General features: G+C 36.7%; 1 protein-coding gene across 4 annotated transcripts; it reads right to left on the bottom strand.

Moving 5' to 3' along the window:
- Window positions 1-691: 691 nt before the first annotated feature.
- Window positions 692-20,301, bottom strand: LRRCC1 (leucine rich repeat and coiled-coil centrosomal protein 1). 4 transcript variants are annotated; one of them, XM_040546191.1, is made up of 19 exons: window positions 19,947-20,301; window positions 19,641-19,846; window positions 18,808-18,873; window positions 17,413-17,580; window positions 16,532-16,701; window positions 16,202-16,411; window positions 15,174-15,376; window positions 13,939-14,122; window positions 13,467-13,615; window positions 11,938-12,142; window positions 9,302-9,441; window positions 7,709-7,910; window positions 6,592-6,777; window positions 5,326-5,500; window positions 4,432-4,595; window positions 3,658-3,866; window positions 3,320-3,457; window positions 1,724-1,859; window positions 692-1,017 (listed from the first exon to the last, which is right to left on the bottom strand). In XM_040546191.1, the coding sequence occupies exons 1-19, from the start codon at window positions 20,003-20,005 to the stop codon at window positions 895-897; spliced, it is 3,093 nt and encodes a 1,030-aa protein (XP_040402125.1). In that variant the 5' UTR covers window positions 20,006-20,301; the 3' UTR covers window positions 692-894. The 4 variants fall into 4 exon arrangements, with proteins under 4 accessions (XP_040402125.1, XP_040402126.1, XP_040402127.1 ...); XM_040546192.1 differs by lacking the exon at window positions 18,808-18,873; XM_040546193.1 differs by lacking the exons at window positions 18,808-18,873; window positions 19,641-19,846 and having other exon boundaries at window positions 19,947-20,298.
- Between the last annotated feature and the right edge of the window lie 777 nt (window positions 20,302-21,078).

Below are 21,078 nucleotides of genomic sequence, written 5' to 3'. Positions count from 1 at the left end.
CTCACAACAAGTTGATAAGAAGCCCAACAGGCCTCGCACAATTAACCAAAGGCCTGTGGCCTTTTATTAGCACTTTTTTTTTTTTTTAAACAAAATTACCTATACATTACAGCACTCATTTGGGGGTTCAGAACAAGCTGATACTGAAGTCAGGTTAGTAGTTTTTGTTGTCACTTGTGCTACCTGACTGCTTTAACTACTGTGAGTTGCAAGGTGGGAAGAAATAGCTCCACCTGGTGTATCAACAAATATGACATTATAATTACTACCACAGCACTAAGTACTTCGGGTGATGGTGCAGTAAAATTAACATTTAGGGGCTTCTGAGAATAAGTAAATGAAATAGATGGAGATGTTGAAGTCTCCATCATATAAAAGTTAGAACAATCATATTAGCACTAGGCTTACGACTAGTTTCCATAAAGCCTGGTTAGAAGCCACTTGCTGCAATGAGGACAGATTAAACATTTTCAGGTCAATTACTGGATCTCTTATAACAAGAATCTCTATCCACAAGAAGGAAACCTTCAAGCTTGTCTTCACACATTTTTGTATTCTTGCATCTAGAAAATCTCTTTTGTTTTTACTTTCTTTTCTCTTATTAAGAACATTATTGCCTTGCTTCATATGATGATGTCAATCATAGATCTATTTTGATCCAATTTCACAGAACAGTCAAAAATAAACAAAGGTTAGAAAAAATATTTATTACGAAAACACTGTACAAATATTTGTCTGATTCCCAAGCCTTCACAATTCTTCACAAAGACATTCTCTGGAAGCACTTCAAAGCAAACAAGGAAAAAAGTGCACTGCAGTGCATTTGTTTAAATTAATACACTTTTTAGTGTATATATTAATGAAGGACAACTCTCAAATGTAAGGCATAAAGCTTCAAAGATCCTGTTGAATGTCGCTCAGAGCAGATGTAATTCGTCTGATTTTATTTTCCATGGCTTTTTTATTGTTTGCCATTTCCTGTAGAAGCTGACGCATTTCTTCTTCAACGCAGTAAACCTGAAAGCATATAGAGATCAAATATGATTCTTGCTTTTTCTTAATACACCAATGAACATATAATCTTGCCAATTGTTAACACTGATAAGAAATGGAGGAGTTCCATGCTTATGTTAGTAAAGAACTTGTTTTAAACTTTATATTACGGAAAAAAAAATATATATATATATATTTAACTGTAGTAGTAATCATTAATAACAAGTATTTTCTTAAGGAGCTAGATAAAACACCACCAATAAAGACACGACAGGACAAAATTTCTGAATCAGGAAAACAAAGTCGATGGCATATGACATCAGATATTTAAATGAGTATAGCAATTTTGCCAGTAAGCAGAATTTGCAGTAGCAGAATTTTGTTTTAAAACGTATTAATTTACTAGGAGATTGCTAGTAATGTATCAAAACTAAAATATCTACTTGTGTAGGAAAAGTACCAGTCCGTCACATCCAGAAAGAATGCAATATATAGCAAGAACAACTGTTAACACAGGCATGGGTGAGTTAAATGGAGTATCTGGTATAATAAACATTCCTTATCTATACAGGCAAAAATAATGGTAGGGTATTGATTAGTAACAGCTACGCAGTGTGCAACTTTGCTTGAACACAGAACCTCGTGACAGTACAGTTCTAGATTTTTCTTACTGTGCAAGGAAGGATAAAATACAAATAGAATAAACATATTAATCTAGTATCAAAATTACTTTTTCATTTGCTGCTTCAATTTGTTTTTGCTTTTCATTTGCCAGCTGTACTAGTTCTGCCTCATGAGCTGCCAACATTGACTCAAGTTGTTTTCTAAAAGCATCATCCATTTCATGAAGCTTTTCCATAGCAATCCTAAAAATAAAAAAAAAAGTTACACTCTTGCAAACAACCAAAAATATTAAGTATTTTGCTTTGTCTAATTCTACGTTTCATTAAGGATTTAACAACATAGGTACAAAGACAATTATTTCAATATCTAGCTTCAGAAGATATCCTGTTTTCTCCAGTGCACGCTCTAGTTTCATGCACCATATTTAGGGCTTCTGGCATTCTGCTTAGCAGAAGCATTTAATCACCATTAGCCGACACATTTAATCACTAGCAACAATACAAAAATTCAGACTTGCTACTGTCAACATGGCTAAGAGCTCCATATGTTTTCAAACACCAACTTATCGTACTTTTGCTTCCTGAGAAAGGAATGACTAGACTATGAGATCCTGGAGACTGCCTGCAGGCCTGAGTTTCACACAAACAAAGACAGTGTCTACTTTACTGACACTCCTTCACGTTTCCTTGATTCCAAGCAAATTCTGCTTTTAGGCGATAATTTTAAAATATGCAGTAACAAAGCAAAGCAACTTATTCCACTACAGAATTAATTTACACCAAATTTTTGAAACAAAATAATTATTTTGGATAAAATTTCATTTTCACAACTGATTTCGCAACCATTCCAAAACTTCTACATTTTCGACTTCTACATTTTAGGTGTAGTTGCTGGTTTTTTTGTTGTTGTTTTTGTTTTAAATCAGACTTGACTATCAAGGTATTTTCTTTGATTTATTAATCAATGACCTTTCTTAATTAACGAAAGGGTGATTAATAAAAGTGTTTAATTTAAAAAGCAAAAAACCTTAGTCATACTAGCTCATTCCTTTAGTAAAATGTGGTTATTACTGCTACATAAATCAGCAGTCTTGCTAGCTACCTAGCCTCTTCTTAAGAATAGTTGAGAGAAAGAAGGAAAAACAAGAGAAATGGGACTAAAGAATAAAGTACTCCTGTTACCAATCTAAGCTCATCACAGGCAGTGGTCTACCATATTTCTCCATAATGCCAGAAATATATAAAGCAACTGAGCATCGTCTACGTCCTAGGTCATTTTCTGGGGTATGGGTATTTGTTTCCAGACTGTTACAGACTGTGAGCCTGTGCCTCAAGTGCACGATCATCTTCACTGCATGACTTCAGACAGCACACATGATGACTGTATACAGGTCACTATCACATAAGCATACTAGGGAGACATAAGTATAGGCTCTAATCGTTTTCAAATCAAATGGGAATATAGCTAAAAAGTGTATAGAACAAATGCTGTAACTGAATATTAAGTTCCATGTAGTAAAGTCACCTGTATAGCAAGAATTATTTCTACGCACACCGTTCGCTGGAAACGGGCTCACCAAGTACTTAAAAAAGCATTATGCGTTCTGTCACTGCATAATAAACATTTTTGTATACTTATTAAGAGTGCAACTCTATAGTAACAGAGCAGTCACAAAATATGCTATTAGTGTTAAGGTTTTCACCTCTGAGTTTGAAGACTTTTATTTCTCTCTTCGATCAGCTTCTTCTCTTTGGTATCAAAGCTCTCCTTCATGTGTTTAACTTGCACCTCCAGCTGGCTCAACAGCTCCCCTTTACCTTGCCACTTCTTTTTCAGGGCACTGAAAATAAATTAGATACGTTTACAATGAATGCAGATGCCACTTTTTAGGAGGACAGAGAATGTTTTTCACCCCCCCCCCCCCCATTTCTGTGGGTTTTAATAGCAAGGAAGTACTCTATGAACAAAAAAAAAAAACCTTCATGGAACTGTTGTATACAATTATGATCCCAAAGAATTATAGCCAATTATATGCTTCACCTGTGTGCCTTCTTAATGTCATCAAGTTCTACTTCTTTTTCTTCTAGCCGTTGCTTTAATTGCTCTTTTCTTTCATTTTGCCTTTCTATTTTTTCCATTAGCTCTTCAAATTCAGCAGCTTTTTCATCCAACTGCACTTGTAAATGCTTCTGAGCCTTCTTACTTTCTTCATGCTGCTTTTTCATTTGTTGGTCTTTTTCTTGTAAGCCCTTTAAGAGAGAAACATTTCAGAACACAAAAAATGCCCTCCGTTTCAACTGTTACCCTTTAAAAAAAAAAAGGTGTTTAGTCTATGCTAAACAGAACAAAGCAGAATGATGTGATTAATAAGCTAAAGTTTTAAGTCTCTGAATGAGATGAATGGAATAAATTGAGCAAAACATAGTTGCTCTGTTAAAATACTGACTTACAAAAGCAGAAGGAATATTTACGTTGCAAAATAAACCCAACACAAACTCCATTTTTTTCTAGTAACACAGGAAAAACTGTTATCCTAGTCTTTTCCTCTCTCAAAATCATTATCAAGAACAATGAAGCGAGGCAAAGGGAAGACAAGCTGTACATAACTATGATTCAAAGAATATTTCCACATGTTAAGTTAGTACAAGGCCCTCTTCTGCTTCCAATGAAATCAACTGCCACTGACAGCCTAATCATGCTTTCTGAGTTAGTAAAACTAGGAGTGCAGAGCCAGCTTTCATCAGTCTTTACCATAACTTTCACTGCAAATCTTAATTTTTAATAAGCACATAAATTGTCACACATCTGACTTACTTCTTTTAATCGCCTAATTGTTTCTGTCTGGTCGTCCACTATTTTGTTTTTAATTCTTATAGTATCACTGTCCTGTTCCTTTTGCTTTTTTAATGTCTCAATCTCGTTTGTTAAAACCTCAATTTTTGCCTCCAGCTTTCCCCGATCTTGAGAAAGATGAGCTCCTAGATAAAACAGGATATTCATACTACAACACTCTGTTAACAGGTAACTTCAAGATGTGTTTTTTTTTTTTTTTTTTTTTTTAAACTCCCTTCCACCAACACTACAATCTTAAACACGGTCACTTCAATCTGCAAGCAGACAATACTTAAAAGGAAATGCAGAACTGAAGGTTGGTATTTTATGAAATACTTTGAAAACTTGTCTAACAAAAAATGAACAGTAGTTCTTACACACTCAACCAATCTCAAAGAACCCACGAGATGGTGCTAAGAGTCACATGAATCAGGGGGAAAAAAGGCAAAGCCTTTTTTCACCCTGTATTTAATACACCATTATGTACTTTCACAAGTAGTCTACTGAAATTTTCACATTGGACTTCTGATAGACATGCAGTGTTAAATAACACTACAAACACATCCTTTCATAGCTTCATATCTAAAAGTGCTTTGTATAACATTATGGCATTTTGATTGTGACATTTAGGGGATGTAGAATAACTATGTGTATTCACAACTAACACTCCCACAACTGCAGTTAAAGTTCTTATAAACGGCCTGTGTACTACAGAAGATCTATTTTTCCACGTCATCTTTACAACTTGGTAAGATAAACAAGACATCCAGACACCCTCTCATGATTACAAGTATATTAGGAAGTTTGCTTGAAAAGTATGATACTGAACACCAGCATTTTTATTGCAATAGAAAGAATAATAAAAAAAAGTTCTACCCTGTTGTGCCAACTCCTGCCCCCATATTTTCCTTTCCATTTTTAATCCATCAATAACAGATTCCTGGGCAGTCAGCTGAGAAATAAGCTTTCCATTTTCCTTCTTCAGAAGTTCCACCTGAACAGCCTTTGCTTTGTCCTGTTCAATCACAGTTTCAAGTTCTTCAGTTCGGCACTGTATGAATATTCATTCATGGAATGGGAAAAGAAAATAAGATCCTAAGTATTCAAAATTTCAATCAATGCTAGCCACCTAGGAAAGTAATACTGTTATACAGCAAATTAAGTTAACTGAGCAATATTCTGCTTGCATGTAACCTTCTGCCTGATTTAAAAAAACCCTCTTCCCATTAACGAGACACAAACATTTGCTTCAAATAGAAATACTTAAATCCCATAAAACTGTTTATAAAGCTGTTTTCTTAAATAGCCATCTTAAATTATTAATGCCATTATAAAAACCCATTTACACATTGTAAACATGCAAGTCAGAAACAACTTTTGCTTCCATTGGTGCTCTTAAGACATTAAAAACCAATCCAAAAGACAAATGAAGCTGTGGTGTTTTGAACTTCCCACAATAAAAATTTATCTTCAATTACACAGGCATTTTTTTTTTGTTTACATATTACTTTCGTTTAATATTACTATCACTGTATTTTGTTTTTCAGCAACAAACATCACTCATTGGCAGAATCATGTTTTGTTTGGACACCACAATAGTAATGTGTAGCAAGGAGATTAAAAACAGCTGCGCAGGGGCTGTATGTAGGACAGGCTGGATACATACATGGACTGGATTACACTTAAAAGTTGTTGAACAGTTAGTTATGTTCCTAAGATGCTTAAGAACTATTTGTGGATAACAGTACTGTACTATACTAGGACAGATTAGTAATATAAAATAAAGCAACTGTGTCCATGGTATGTAACATTAAAATTAGACAATTAGAAGGTAACAACTAATATTGATGATTTTGTTTAACTCTCAGAGGTACTGTGCTGATAACTACACTGGAATATTTACGCAGTTTCATTTTTACTTCACATACAGTGTCCAGCTAGTATTTTAGCTGCAGAACCACATTCCATTATCTCTCATTAATACCCCTGACCTTTTGTAAATTCAGGTTTTTAAATCTCAGTTTAGAGTCACTAATTGATTACATATACACCACTAGTGCTAATCAGAGGGCAAGAACTGCACTTTCTCTGAATACATGAATGACTCCGGATTTTGCTATATGGGTAGCATAGCGTTTGTACCTTTACGTTTGCTGTGGCTTCCTGATTTGATTTCACTAATTCTGCAATCTTCGCTTTCTGTTCTTTCACTATACTTGTCAAGTCTTGGATCAGACTTGTCATCTCGTTTTCCTTTTGTTGAAGATGAAAGAGGGCTTGTTGATGTTCAACTAGATCAGCAGCAGCATTTTCAAAATTCTCTTTAACCTAAAATTTGATAAGAACTCTTAATACTAACATTTGAGAAAGAGTGTGCATACATACGTACATACAAATGACATCTTATTTTCAAATAAAGGAAGAAAATAAGTTTAGAAACAATAATGTGAAATTAATCAATATCTGAAGCTGGTCTTCTACCAGTTAGTTTGTGATGTTTCAACTCACAAAGCTAGTTACGCTCAGCTACAAGTTTGTACGAAACAGAAGAAAAAAAATGAAAGAGAGTCTTCATGGAAGCATGAGAAGCAGACCAGAAAAAAAACAGAGCTCAATAGACAAAAACACTCTCTTAATCATATGAGGTAAAACAACATTAAGATCTGGAAAGAAGAACTTACAAGGAAAAACCTCAGAACTCAGTTTTAAGAGAAAGATTTGAAATGATTTAAAATGACGAGAACCCAATTTAAGACAAGATATTCGAAGCTGTATTTATTTTGCTTACCATTTAAAATAACATCAACACTAGCCATAGAAATAAGTTATCTAATGAATTCGGTAAACAAATTTTGATTTTGAATTTCAAAAATCAGTTTTCAATTTTGAAACGCTGAACAATAGGGAGCTCAATTATTAAATACACTAATATACATGTAGCTATAACCTTATCAAAAGGCTACAGGACTTTTTTACAATAATATACTCTAATAGAAAATAACTTTTTTTTTTTTTTAAAGACAGAAGTTTTTCTAATTTCTTTTCATTAACTTTTATTTACAAACAAAAAATGCATTCTTTGCTGTGGGTATGCTGACTTAGCATTTAGCATCTAGGTTTTCATGACTGGTATTTCAAAGTTTACTAGTATTTTTAGAGGAATCCTTGGAACAAACACCTTAAGAATCGAAAGAATATGACACATTTAAGAGCACTACAGCTCTGTCTAGTTTGAGATCAAGTGTTCTCGTGATCTTACCTCTTTAAACCTTTTTGCCTCGATAGTTAAAGCTAAACGAAATTCATCTTCTAACTCTGTATACTTCTGGTTTAACATATTAATTTTCTCCTGAAATTCTTTAACACGCTGTTCATGCCTCTGCTCCTCTTTAGCCACTTCTTTTGACAAAGCATCTTGAAATTCGGGTCCATGTAAAGCAACTCGGGTTTCGAGTTCTTTCCTGGAGTTACCAAACACACGCAAGAACTATAGAGAAAAGAACTACAGTATCTCACAACACTACTTCAGTTGGTTTCCTTACTATTTTTAGTAAGAAAAACTTTACTAACAAAATGATAAATTATATAATAAAGGGGGTACATTCCTTAGTTCCACTGACAGATTTCAGTCTTCCATGACAGTGGCCTTGGGATGGGAAAAAGTGCGTTAACTACTATTAAAATACCCAGAAAAAGGAACAACTTTACTTTTTAATTCAATCTTCTGTAGGAATTATCCAATTATTCTTTTGCTGTTAGCTAGTGTTTGTTTGCTTTGCAGTTAACAAGGAATCACAAAGATCAGGAAAAGATGGAAAGTCAGGAAAACCACTGTATACCACCAAATACCCTCTTCTGCAGTTATTCTCATCCCCTTCCTTACCAAACAACTGTTACTCCTCACTCAGACCCCAAACGTGAAAAGCAACGCCAATCTAAACAACAGCAACATAAAGAGCTTCAGTATATGCCTCCTTCCTGAATGGAAACATCCCCATAGGAGAACAATGAAGAATTACCTTGCACTTTAAGACTAGTCTGTTCAGTTGTTTTAATGCAAAAACAAAGCCTGCTGTCCTTCACATTAAATCTTTTGGAGATTTATAAGGAACAATCAAAAGTTCTCAAAAACGTAGCTATCAGATCTTTCTATCTTCCATTACCTTGACATTTGAATACATGTATTCTTGAAGTCTAGCATGTTACCAGCTTTTTTTTTTTTTTTAAATCAATAACCTTCCTCAAATACTAGTATAGAAAACACCACTACTTGCCTTAGTTTGTGCACATATTTGATTGTATTAGCTCAACAATATAGAATTTCAGCTCAAGTACTCTTCAAAAAGCAAACTTTGAAGGGAAAGGGGAAAACAGCCAATAAAGCCACCAACCCAGCCACCCACACTAACACAAGATACTATAGAAGCTGACAATTTGGGGAATGCTTTGTATTACTTAAGTATATGCAGACCTTCAGACAACAATTCAAATGTGATTTTAATTTTTACCTGATTGTTTCCTAGATTAAAGACCACATATTTAAGATACAAGAGGGTTCAGCCATATAATAAACTAAGAATATATGAACAGAAAGACTGGAAGAACATTTGCCTACATGAACTTGCAAGTCAGGAAAAAGCTTTGCAAGCTAAAAAGCTTTGAAGACATCCTTAGATAGGCATGAAAATGTGTGGGAAGACATCTACTTTTTTTTCTGTTTTAAACAAAGCACATATCTCCCATTAAAAACAAAAAGCCACCCACACACTTGGGAGAACACATTCAAACAAAACATTTGCAACACTAACATCTCTAGTAACTTGTTGGGAAAATAAAATAGAAGATCCCATACCTTTGTTCTTGTTCTTTTAATATAAGAAGTTCGTGTAGTTGTTTTACCTTCTCCCTCTGCTGTCGAAGAGATATTCGAAGTAACTGTACTTCTCTTTCATTTGCTGATGCTTTAAGCTCAGCTTCTTGCACATGTTTCATCTGTATAGAATTCATAAAAACAAGAGGAACAAGAGTCTTAAAACTATCATCTATTCTTTAGACCTTGTACTAGAATACAAATGAGCAGGTGCTTTAATAAAAGCTTCATGCACGTCTACCCAGGCCATTATGTTTACATCATGCTCCAAAACTGACAGTATTTTCACATGATTATGCAATTTTATTATGTCACCTCCCCAGGAAAAAGATATTTTTTACTTAATATACTGTTACACGTGCAGAAATTGAAGATTAAATGTTTAAAATCTAAGTGTTAGCTTATCTTACTATGAAACAAAAAAGATCTCATTGTAATACCTGTATTGGTTTCAAGCAAAACATTTATAGTTGTATTTGGTATCGCTACTTTTCTTTAAACACTCCAAATCCAAAAATCTGCATCTTACAGTTTAAAGTTGCTGAACAGCACTGCTTTCTAGTGATTTTACACAAAATGGAGACGCAGTATAAACAGTGAATGGAATACTCCACTTTTTCCATGAAGCATTCATGAAGAATTCTGTTTTATAATCTGAAGCCTTTTACATTAAAAAAACAACAACAACAAAAAAACAAACCTTTTCTGCCCTGGCAAGCAGAAAAAAATAAAAGAAAATAGTTATAAAAAAAAGTTTTAATTACTCATGAAATGGTAATTCAGAATCAAGGTGCTTCAGAAGTTAGAATATGTAACAGAAACAGTGGAGGTGATGTTAACGCTGGTATTCTTACTCCTCAGGATTACTTGAAGAATTCATCTCATTAGTTGTGTGCTCAAGTGGTGTTAATAACTTAACTCCCTTTTCAATCTGTCCTCCTAAGCAAAGCAATGGACTCGGCATCTCTCTCCAAATTCTGTACTAGCACAATTCTAATCTGTTTGCTTTCAAGAGTAATGAAGCTGTGAAAGGTTAATAGACTACAAGATTACTTTATGCATTAGTTATCTAATGGCAGAACTAAACGCAGCAAGGCAACCTAGTTTAATTTCCAACTCCCACCAGAAACAAACAGAAAATTCAACCTCCACAAAACAAGAGGCAAAACAAAATTGTTTTCTTTCTGAATTCCTTCACAATTCTCCTTTCAACTTCATATTTAACAATCAAAATTAAAAAATAAAATAAAGAAAACCTACATAGCATATCCTATTGTGTTAGATAAAACATTTCTTCCAGTGGCTATAATAATACATAAGTGCTTCTGCATAACTTTCAGTTTGAGAATACTAGAAGTATCTAAAGTTCATACGCTAACTTCAGCTGTACGAATACCACTGTACTATTGTGAGGCACGTGTAAGAAAACAAGTCGCCATGTTCTAAAGGGGAAGCCTCTTCATGAGAGCATTTAGATGCAGCCCATTGTATCCCTCGTTTTGTGGACAAAAGGAGGTAATTCCCTCCTAAATTGAAAAATTAAGAAAAAAAAATAATCAAATGAGAACACTTGTAAATTTAAACAGTGACAGAAAATAAGGTAAAAATTTAGACGCACGGAATCTTGAATCCTTTAAAGAAATAATCTAGTCATGCTGACTGAAAACCTTATACAGTGACTGCATACAGCAATGATAATTTACCACTGATGGCAGTAAACTTCTCATTGCTAGGAAGCTAATTGCTAATCTGTACTATAAGAAAGCTCTATAAAGTATTCTAGAATTCATTAATGCTAGAGCTGATGAAATAAAGAGAAGGTATATTAAATCTGTATGTTGAAAATGAGAATTTGGCCGTCTGCACACTCCCCAGTTCTCTGCTTTCTTTTTGGGTATCTGAGTGACAGAACTTTGAGCACCACACTGGCAGTTCAGAGAGACTTTTGAGGATGGATTTATTAAGATTCAGTTTCTGTAAGTGGACACATTCAGAAACACAAATGAGCTGATATACGAATATATTCAAACGATAAAAATATAGATATTGGGGAAGCTGCACTTAGCCACTGAAAATTCACCAAAGAGTTATTCAGTCAGAAACAGTGCCATGTAAGAATAAAAAACAAAACTACAACCGAATAAATACCCCAAGCCAACAAAAAAAACACAGAAGTTTTAAAATCAATTCTCAGCAATTATCACTGTTCTGGTTGGGATTAAAAGCATTTAATCAGCAAAACAAACAGAACCATCAGGTTTCTCTCTCACTAGTACTATAAGACCTTTATTGATTTCAGCCACATTTTAAAAATGTGTTTTCGCTTCTTTGTATCTTCAGAAAATATCAATTCTTAGTCTTAAGTACATAAGACTTGTTCTCAGTACATAAGACTTGTTCTCTTTTATCCTAAGAATACGCCACATGACATTTCTATTGCTAAAGACATTCAATGACAATTAAAATGGATGCTTGTTATTAACTACCACTATGTAAAAAAAAAAAAAAAAGCTTTTACTGTGGAAAACTAAGACTTCAGTCTAAAGTCGTGTTTATTAATATCTAGCAGTATAGTAGCTATCCAGTTTGAGAATTATTTACTCATGAAAAATATTTACCTCTATTGCTCGTTGCTGCAGCCTCTGTGTCTCCATCTTGGATAGTGTTTCTTCTAAAGCTTGCATAGTCTTCTGACGTTCTGCTTCTTTATTTTTTGCCTGATTTAACTCATTAGTAAGCCTTTCAGTTTCACTTTTCAGCTGCTGGACATCTGCTTGTAGTCTTGTTTTAGCATCTCTCTCTTTCAATATCATTTCCTTCAACCTGAGAAGGAACGCAATCAAGTTGTATGACAAACATTTTTTAGTTTAGTCAATTATGGCAATATTTATTAAGTGTTGTAGCACTGCAGCTTGCACTTCTTTGCATCGCTACACTGAGCTTCATTTCAAATAAAACTAAGCTGAAGACCACCTCATTAATAGGTCGTTAAGGAAATTACATTCCAAATATCATTTCGCTTAATATCTAAGTTGTACCTACAGTATCAATTTCTAATTTGATACTTTTCTTCCAAAAACTTAGCTCTTCTATCAAAAAATATTAGAATAGATAAGGACATTTAAATCTCAGAAGGAACAACATAATACTCATATTCAAAATGGCAACAAAGAAAGGTGGGAAGGGAACCTCAAGAAATAAGGAAAAAAAAAAGGGAAATAGTGACTCACAGAATGGTTTGGGTTGGAAGGGACCTTGAGGATCACCTACTTCCAGCCCCCGTGCCATGGGCGGGGACACCTCCCACCAGACCAGGTTGCTCAAAGCCCCATCCAGCCTGGCCTTCAACACCCCCAGGGATGGGGCATCTTGTGCCAGTGCCTCACCACCTCCATAATAATCACAGTCAATCATGGATGGTAGCTCAGGAAGCACTTGTAAGAAAACGTGCCTGATCCATACAGTGCAGTTGAGAAAGACAGACAGAAGAGACATCTCTGAACAAAGTGTTGTTTGTTGACAACTATGTTAGAAGAGAGAAATTCTGAAAAATAGAAGGAAGTTGTTCAGAAATGTAAGGATTAGGATAGCAGTCTATCTGAAGACACACTAGACCTGACCTGCACAACATACTGTCTACTAGCCAACCCTGGCCTACCAAAAACTTCTTTCTGCACTCATGGGAAAAAAGCCAGCTGTGTGTATAGGTGGAAAAAGAGCTTGGGAAATGCGAGCTTCAAGTAGAACATAAGACAAAATACAGTTACTAGACCTTCAGCTGAAAGAGAAAGTACAATTACAACACAGATTAGTTGGAAAGTAGAGGGCTAGAACTGGAGTTAAGTGGCATACTGTTACAATTCTGAGATACGAAGAGGAAGACTTGGATACTAAGCACTGACAGAAATTTCTTGTTTCCCTACGTCTTCTCGAGCAAGCACTGATAACCCATGAGGTCTTGCCACATACTGGATTTATAGCAGAGCTGCAGAAAGGAGTTTCATTAGGTAATACAGACAGATGTTCAAACAGAACTTCATGACGCATCATTTTTCAAGTATAGTTTTTTAAACCTGTTCTCATTTCTTGAGCCTATGAATGGAATTAAAGAAGAAAATGCATATACTACAGCACTTCACCTCCCTACCTCTCTGTAGTATATACAGCCATACTCTGAATATTCTTTTCTTCTTTTGCATGTTTCTGTAGTTCTTTGACATGCTCTGTTAATTTCTTCTCTGCTTGTTCTGCTTTCCACCTCCTCTCTTTCTCCTGATCCAGTTCCTGAATCAGCGCCTTAGCAAGAACGTGGTAAGCATCAGCTTATTTGGAAATACTCAAATGTAGCCAAAAATGATGAACAATATTCACAATTGTAGAACACGGTTACTTGGTCTTGCTTGAATCCAGAGAAAAGTGCAAGTGATCTGGCCAACCCCCCCAAAAAAGTAAAAATCAAACAAATTATCTTCCAGTTGACACTATAAAGAACTTCGCTATTTTTTAAGACTATCGACATACAATTATTTTTGTCACCTCCAATTTTAGAGTTCCACCATGAGACATACATTTGACTCCCAGAGAAGACACACTCATACTTGAAATGATGCAAAACATACTCGGTATGTGGATTCCTCTGTGGCGTTTGAATTCATTTCATCCACTTTTTCTAAATTGCTCTGTCTTCCAGTTAGTATTTCAGCTCTTCTTCCCACTACTTCCAAATCTGGAGCATCTGATGATGAATTGAGATTAGAGTCTCTCTGATGGGAACGAGGACACTTTGAGGAACTCCTCTCTTCCCTATAATGGCAGAAGATCAAGATATACTTAAGAATATGAAGAGTTTCCAACATCTCTTCAAACACCATCATAAAAAGTGCAGGGGTACAGAAGCTGAACTGTAGAGTTCAGAGCCACCTAGAAAATTATTTATAAGCATGTCATGAAGCAAGCAGTTAAACCCAAATCTTCAGTTGTAAAAATATGTAGTACCGGTAGATGCTATTGGAAATATTATGATCAGATAGATAGGAAACAGTTTTTGGAGAAGCAGAGCAGCTGACTAATGTAGTCCAACTTACATCATCTTCTGTTCCTCACTTCCAATATATACTATATAATCAAACAAATTACTATAATATCCTCAGTGTCTGCACAAAAATGGGACAGTTATATTTTTGATGACTGTTCTGACATCATGATTGTTTTTTAAATTTGACTCAAGCAGAGATGCATTTTCATAATGAAATCGTCTCCATAATTTAAAAGGATAAAATAAAATATAGATGAAAAAGTAAGCTGTTAGAATTCAGAAAGTGGTTTTTTTTTTTGAATTCTCAGTTCAATTTCCTTTTCACCTAAAGACTCATATGAAATGCTCATACAGTGAAATGACTGAGTGCAGAATGAATTTCAAAAAATTAAATAACACGTAGGCATAATTTCTATATATGTACAGATGTGTTACCATTTCAAAATACAAGGCACATAAAGGACTAATACTGAAAAATAAGGGTGCAGTTTATATAAAACAGTCAGACTAAGAAAAAAAAAAAGGGCGGGCTTGGACATTTATCAGCTGGGCAAACATTTATCAGCTGGGCCAGCTAACAAGTATTTCTTTTTCTTCCTGCACCTCTCAAGAATAAACTTCAGAAATTTGACACAATTGTTTTCCTAATCAATAGATTTGTTGTAAAGCCTCAGTAGCTAATGATTTTTAGGGTATTATTAACAGGAAACTAGTTTATTCGAACTACCACTTTCATAAAATGTTTCAGGACAAACTACATTCTCCCTAACAACATTCAGCTTAATTAATTTTTCCTCTATATGGCAAACATGGACATACCTGTTAGTTACCTTGCTTTTAGGATGATTTGCATGACATCGAGTAGATAAGGTAGTTCTACGGTAAGTAGGGATCTTGCTTCTTTTCACAACCTTTTTATTGCTCTCTTTCCCACTCTCAGGATCGCTCTCAGAAGTTGGATCTGTGTCTCTTTTAGCTTTAAGAACATTCGGAGGGGCTTCCCTTCTTGAGGCATCGGATACCTAAGAACAGATCGAAGTTTTATTTGTATATTTTACAACGTCTAATTAACTAAATTCTAACACTTTTCAATATGTTATTTTTGGAAAGCTGACGCTTTCAAAATCATTTCCATTAAGATAATTGCTTCCAAACTACCCCTTCCCTCCTTGCTAAAACAATTCAATGACTTAAACATAACAAACCCAACAGAACTGCATGCTTGAGAATATGTAAGTGTATCTTTTTGAAATACCTGAAGTTTCTTTAAAAATCATTAGGCATAGAAGCTTGGTGCAAAATGTAAAACACACGGTACAAAAAAAGTAATTACATGTTTGCAAGGCACAGCATAAACTGTTATCAAAATACAGGAAAATAAACCTGACAAACATATCAGACCAACTTGACCTATTACTTAGCAAAATAAACTTTCACAAACTCTACAATGCGGCTTTTTTGCTGCATTTCATATTTCACTGTGGTTCAATTACATACAGTGATGGCTTCGGAGTGAAAAAAAAAAAAACAACGAAATACAGAAAACAATTTTCTATGTAATATATTATAATCAGATAGTTCTTCCAATCACATATACTAGTTTTTAGTCAATACGAAAGTTTCCTTGATTCAAAGTTCAATCTCCAGCTTTAAAGCGTTGCGTTTTTTTTTAAAACTTACTCTCAGATTTTCAAAATTACTAGATACACGTTAGTATGAAGTCAGCACACACAGAACCAGTATAAATCATATGTCAGTAACAGTGAACCTTTGCAGTATCATAAAGTACATCTCATTTTATCTCATTTTATGAAAACTTGCCATGCAATCTTAGAAAAAAAAATCACCTTCTGCAGTATTTCTGAAATTTGATCTTCGATTTTTTTAATCCTCATCTCACTCTGTATTTTATCAAGTATGGCCTTCTCTGGTTCTGAAGATGAAACAAGCTCTGTAGAGGAGCTGACAGAACTTTGTGCTGGTATTTTTGTACGCTGATGAAAATACGCTAGCGCCTGGTCAATATGTGGTGTCACCACTGGTAACGCAGCATCGTTCTGTCAAAAGGAAAGACAACCCCTGTAACGTTAATGAATTACATGCAATATAAAAAAAAACAAAACCAAAAAAAAAAAACAACTATCAATTTTAAATTCAATACACACAAACTATGGCACCTGATCTTTGGATGAGGGGGACCCAGGTGAAACCAAACAGTCCAAAATGTCTTCTAAACATTGCAAATTTGAACAATTTCCTTCTGCTAGGTCTACTGGTTCACCATAAACACTTCTTCCATCTAGAACCATCAGCTGGGGCAAAGTCTGAAGAAGAGTTTCTCTGTAACCTTAAGGAAAAGACTGAATTTAAATTACTCAAAAAAAAAAAAAGGAAAAAAACTATGTGTAGTGTATTTTAGGTACCTTGTCATCATTGCAAAAGTAGTGATTATCTACAAGTGTCTCACCAATCCCTACCCATAAAGGCTTTCAACAGAAAACATTACAAAACAAAAGAACTGTGAAGGTGCCTGCATAGCCCTGGTCTACGCTGAGATTTCTCCACCACTATGAGAAGTTGCAAAGACAACTTTTTTATATACACCTACTGCACTAGAACAGCTGGTACAAATACAACGATACACAAATATAACAAAAATCAAGTTCTGAAAGGACTACCCCTAACTTAGTCCTTTTTCAGTGAATGAAAATGCTACTTATATTAGCATCTTACATACAGTGTCTTACAATCTGTCTGTCACTGCTTACTGATGCTGTGGGGAAAGGAAGAAAAGTTAATAGTGCTTATAACTGATCTTCCTCTTGCTGCAGTTTGCTCTTTGTCCACCTTAACCTAAAGTAAGAGTTAACATTAAGGCACTTCACGTGCCTTAATCACGTAAAGAGTTGAACCTTATCAATGCATACAAGATTTACAACTTTGAGAATATACGCTATTTGCAAGCTTCAGAACCTGGCCGGCAGTTTACAGGAAATTACTGACCGATAGAGTTAGTAATTATCTACTACAAATCATCTACCTGACGTGAGATCCATACCTGCTGTCTCACAAACTGGATTGGTCTTTCCATTTTTTTCCAGTGTCAGATTGGTCAAACAGCACAGCCCCTTTAAGCAGTGAAGTAAATGATTAATATCATTTATGCAGTTGCTGTGAAGGTCAATACAGCTAAGCTTGTAACTGGTTCCACGAAGGCACTGGAATCCTGTAAATTTAAGAAAAAAAAAAAAAGGATTCTTGCTATGGTTCTAGACTATAGGGGTTAGATCAAACGGCATCTTGTTGAAAAATATTCAGTAAACAATACATCACATTTGGAAATGATGTACCAACGTTTTGATAAAATAAATTTTGATAAAATAAACATTTTGCTTGAAGTTCCCCTTTATAACTCAGTTGATTAACAAAAGTTGTTACAAAGAAATTGGAAAGAATGTACTATGAACTCCCTTCATTCTACAGCTTAATATCTTAGAAACAATGACTGACTATTTCAACAAAAAGATTTAGAATTTCCACATCATACCCAAAGATGCATTGTCCTATAAAAAGGGAAGATGGGAATCTTTTGGAAACATCTTCCAGGAGTATTGCATTTTTCACTTTGGAAATAAGTTTGAAATGTTTACTGTACATTGGTGTGAACAGAGCAGGGAGTTCAACACACTGGCAGGGAGTTCTAAGCAGTGACACAGATTTGCCAAAATTTTGTGCACATCATACTAGAATAGCCCTACATATGATTGTTAATAATATCTCTTTAAATTTTATTTCTCTTGCACAGTAAAGAAGTAGAATTCTGTTCTCTGTGAAAGAAAAAACCTCTGCTTTCTTCACTCATTTCATTAACAATACTTTTAAGTCAAGTAGAGAACATGAAATCAAAACATTTGTTCATCAAATTTGTAGCTACAGTTACTGGGCTTCCAGATTTACTTAGTCCAGACTATTATAGATCATACAAGTGAGAAAAATATAGCCTGGTTCTTTTTGTAAACCATTACACATTGTTAAAAATAAAAATCTTCATGCTTCACAGTTCTTGATGGGAATTTTACCAAACTAGATCAGGTGCTCTGAGCAGCTACAGTTTGTAAACCCACTGTTCAGCAACACCAGATGTTGCGGGCAGACTTTTTTTTTTTTTTTTTTTTACCCCTGTTCCCATGCAGCTAAATAGGAGCACCTATAAACTGCTATGGTCAAGTTTACACACATGAAGTTCAGCCTTGCCATTAGAATGAATTCCAGTTCATGAACAACCCATGACAGAAGAAAATTTAAAGCTGAGAGTAGCAGCAGCTGCCACCTTCAGCAGCAATACTCAGTCAACTGGCTGAACTACTAGAAACCTCTGCAAACACACCTGGTCTTTTTTAATTGAAGGGATGTAAATGCTTTTTATTGCTCTGCACATGCCCAAGTCACTTACCAGACAGATCGTGTATACGATTATATGACAAATTCAGTGCAGTTAAATTAAAAAGCTTTTCCAGTCCTAAACAAAGTGAGGGAAAAAGAGACAGTCAGATTTTCAGTAAAATGCTCTGCTTTGTCAAATCAAGAATCACAGAATCATCTAGGTTGGAAGAGACCTCCAAGATCACCTAGTCCAACCTCTGACCTAACACTAACAAGTCCTCCACTAAACCATATCACTAAGCTCTACATCTAAATGTCTTTTAAAGACCTCCAGGGATGGTGAGTCAACTGCTTCCCCGGGCAGCCCATTCCAATGCCTAACAACCCTTTCAGTAAAGAAGTTCTTCCTCGTATCCAACCTAAACCTCCCTTGGAGCAACTTTAGCCCATTTCCCCTCATCCTGTCACCAGGCACGTGGGAGAATAGACCAACCCCCACCTCGCTACAGCCTCCTTTAAGGTACCTATAGAGAGCGATAAGGTCGCCCCTGAGCCTTCTCTTCTCCGGACTGAACAATCCCAGCTCCCTCAGCTGCCCCTTGGCTTGCAGAGACCTTGCAAAGACTTGCAGAGTAAATCTTTAAAAAATCATAGCTACAAATTATGATGAACTATAACCATAATATAAATAAAAAAGAGTCAGTTTTTCCATTTATGCAAAGGCATCTTTCTCTGATGTTTACAGACAACACGCACATATTTTATAGTTTACACAATATAGCTAGCAGTTTATATTAACTTGATAGAGCCTCAGTATAGGCATACTTTCCAGAAGGAAGCTTTACCACAGCTCTTAGAAAAACTTCCTAAGCTACTAAACGGACTGAAACAAACACTGCCGACCCTCCACTTTCGTTATCAGGTTGCCGGACAAATTCAGGGTGCGCAGGCTCCCCAGGGCGCTCAGCCCCTCGATGCGGCGGATGCGGTTAGCGGACAGGTCCAGGTGCTGCAGGCCCCGCAGGCGGCCGAGCCCCTCGATCCTGGCAATGCAACGGCGGCTGGCGTCCAGCGTCTGCGGCTCCGAGCCTCGCGCGACGTCCAGGAGGCTGCGGGGAAAGGCACCCGCCGTCAGCCGGGCGCGGCCGCGGCCGCGGCCTCCCCTCGCCCCTCAGGGCTCCCGGCCCCCCGTCAGGGCGCCCCCCTCACCTCTGACCGCCGCCATCCGCGAGGCCGGGCTGCCCGGGGCCTCCCCGCTCCGCCGCCATCCCGCCGCCGGGCTTCGAACTTCCCTCCGCTCCTCACGGCGCCGTTACGACAGTCCTGCCGCAAAGCAGCACTCCACGCGTCGCCATGGCCACGGCGCGTACGGAGAAAGGGTCCAGTGGGTGGGAGGGGGGAGCACCTCGGAGCATGCGCGCTGCGGCAGGTGACGCCGTGGCTTGGCCGTTTTGGGGCCGCCATGGAGGCGCGTGCCCTTAGAACCGTAGAAGCCTAGAGACGTCTAGGTTGGGGGAGACCTTCAGGGTCATCAAGTCCCAACCGTCAGGGAAAAATAATGTTGTTTAACCCGGCCGGCAGCTAAGCACAGCATAGCCGTTCGCTCACCCTCTCCCCTCCCTAATTGAGATGGGGGAGAGAATCAGGGAAAAAGTGAAAGCGTATGGGTTGAGATAAAGACAGTTTATCAGGACATAAAGGATAATAATAATAATAATAATAATAATAATAATAAATTTAACAATAATAATAATAATATAACGTGTACAAAACAAGTGATGCACAATGCAATTGCTCACCACCCGCTGTCCAATGCCCAGCCTATCCCCGAGCAGACGGCCCCCCCATCCCAGCCAGCCCCCCCATATTAATTGTTCCATATGATGCCATATGGTATGGAATACCCCTTTGGCCAGTTTGGGTCAGCTGTCCTGGGTCTGTCCCCTCCCAGCTCCTGCTGCACCCCCAGCCTCCTCTCTGGCAGGGCAGCATGAGAAGCTGAAAAGTTCTTGGCTTAGTGTAAGCACTGCTCTGCAACAGTTGAAACATCAGTGTGTTATCAGCATTATCCTCATCCTAAATCCCAAACACAGCACCCTACCAGCTACTAGGAGGAAAATTAACTCTGTGCTAGCTGAAACCAGGACAAACAAAAAAAAAGAGAAGTTAATCTGCCATCTCATTCTCCCCAGCCCTTTTTCTCATAGCCAGCTGCCCTCCCAGCCCTCCCCAGTCCCTGTGAGCAAATGGGGAAGGGGTGGCTGCAGTCAGTCTGTAACAGCATCTCACTGCTGCTCGCTCATGCTTTTCCCTCCTCCACCATGGACCTCTACACAGTGTG

Source organism: Cygnus olor, chromosome 2 (assembly GCF_009769625.2).
Source record: "Cygnus olor isolate bCygOlo1 chromosome 2, bCygOlo1.pri.v2, whole genome shotgun sequence".
Taxonomy (NCBI): Eukaryota; Metazoa; Chordata; class Aves; order Anseriformes; family Anatidae; genus Cygnus; species Cygnus olor.
This window is presented reverse-complemented; position numbering and strand designations above follow the sequence as displayed.

Excerpts from the sequence above, each read along its gene's own strand:
- LRRCC1 (XM_040546191.1), bottom strand. The coding sequence starts at position 20,005 with ATGGCGGCGGAGCGGGGAGGCCCCGGGCAGCCCGGCCTCGCGGATGGC. Across the intron at positions 17,581-18,807 it reads TCGTATACACGATCTGTCTG|GATTCCAGTGCCTTCGTGGA; the intron begins GTAAGTGACTTG and ends TTAAATTTACAG. Across the intron at positions 12,143-13,466 it reads GCTGTATATACTACAGAGAG|GTTGAAGGAAATGATATTGA; the intron begins GTAGGGAGGTGA and ends GTTCCTTCTCAG.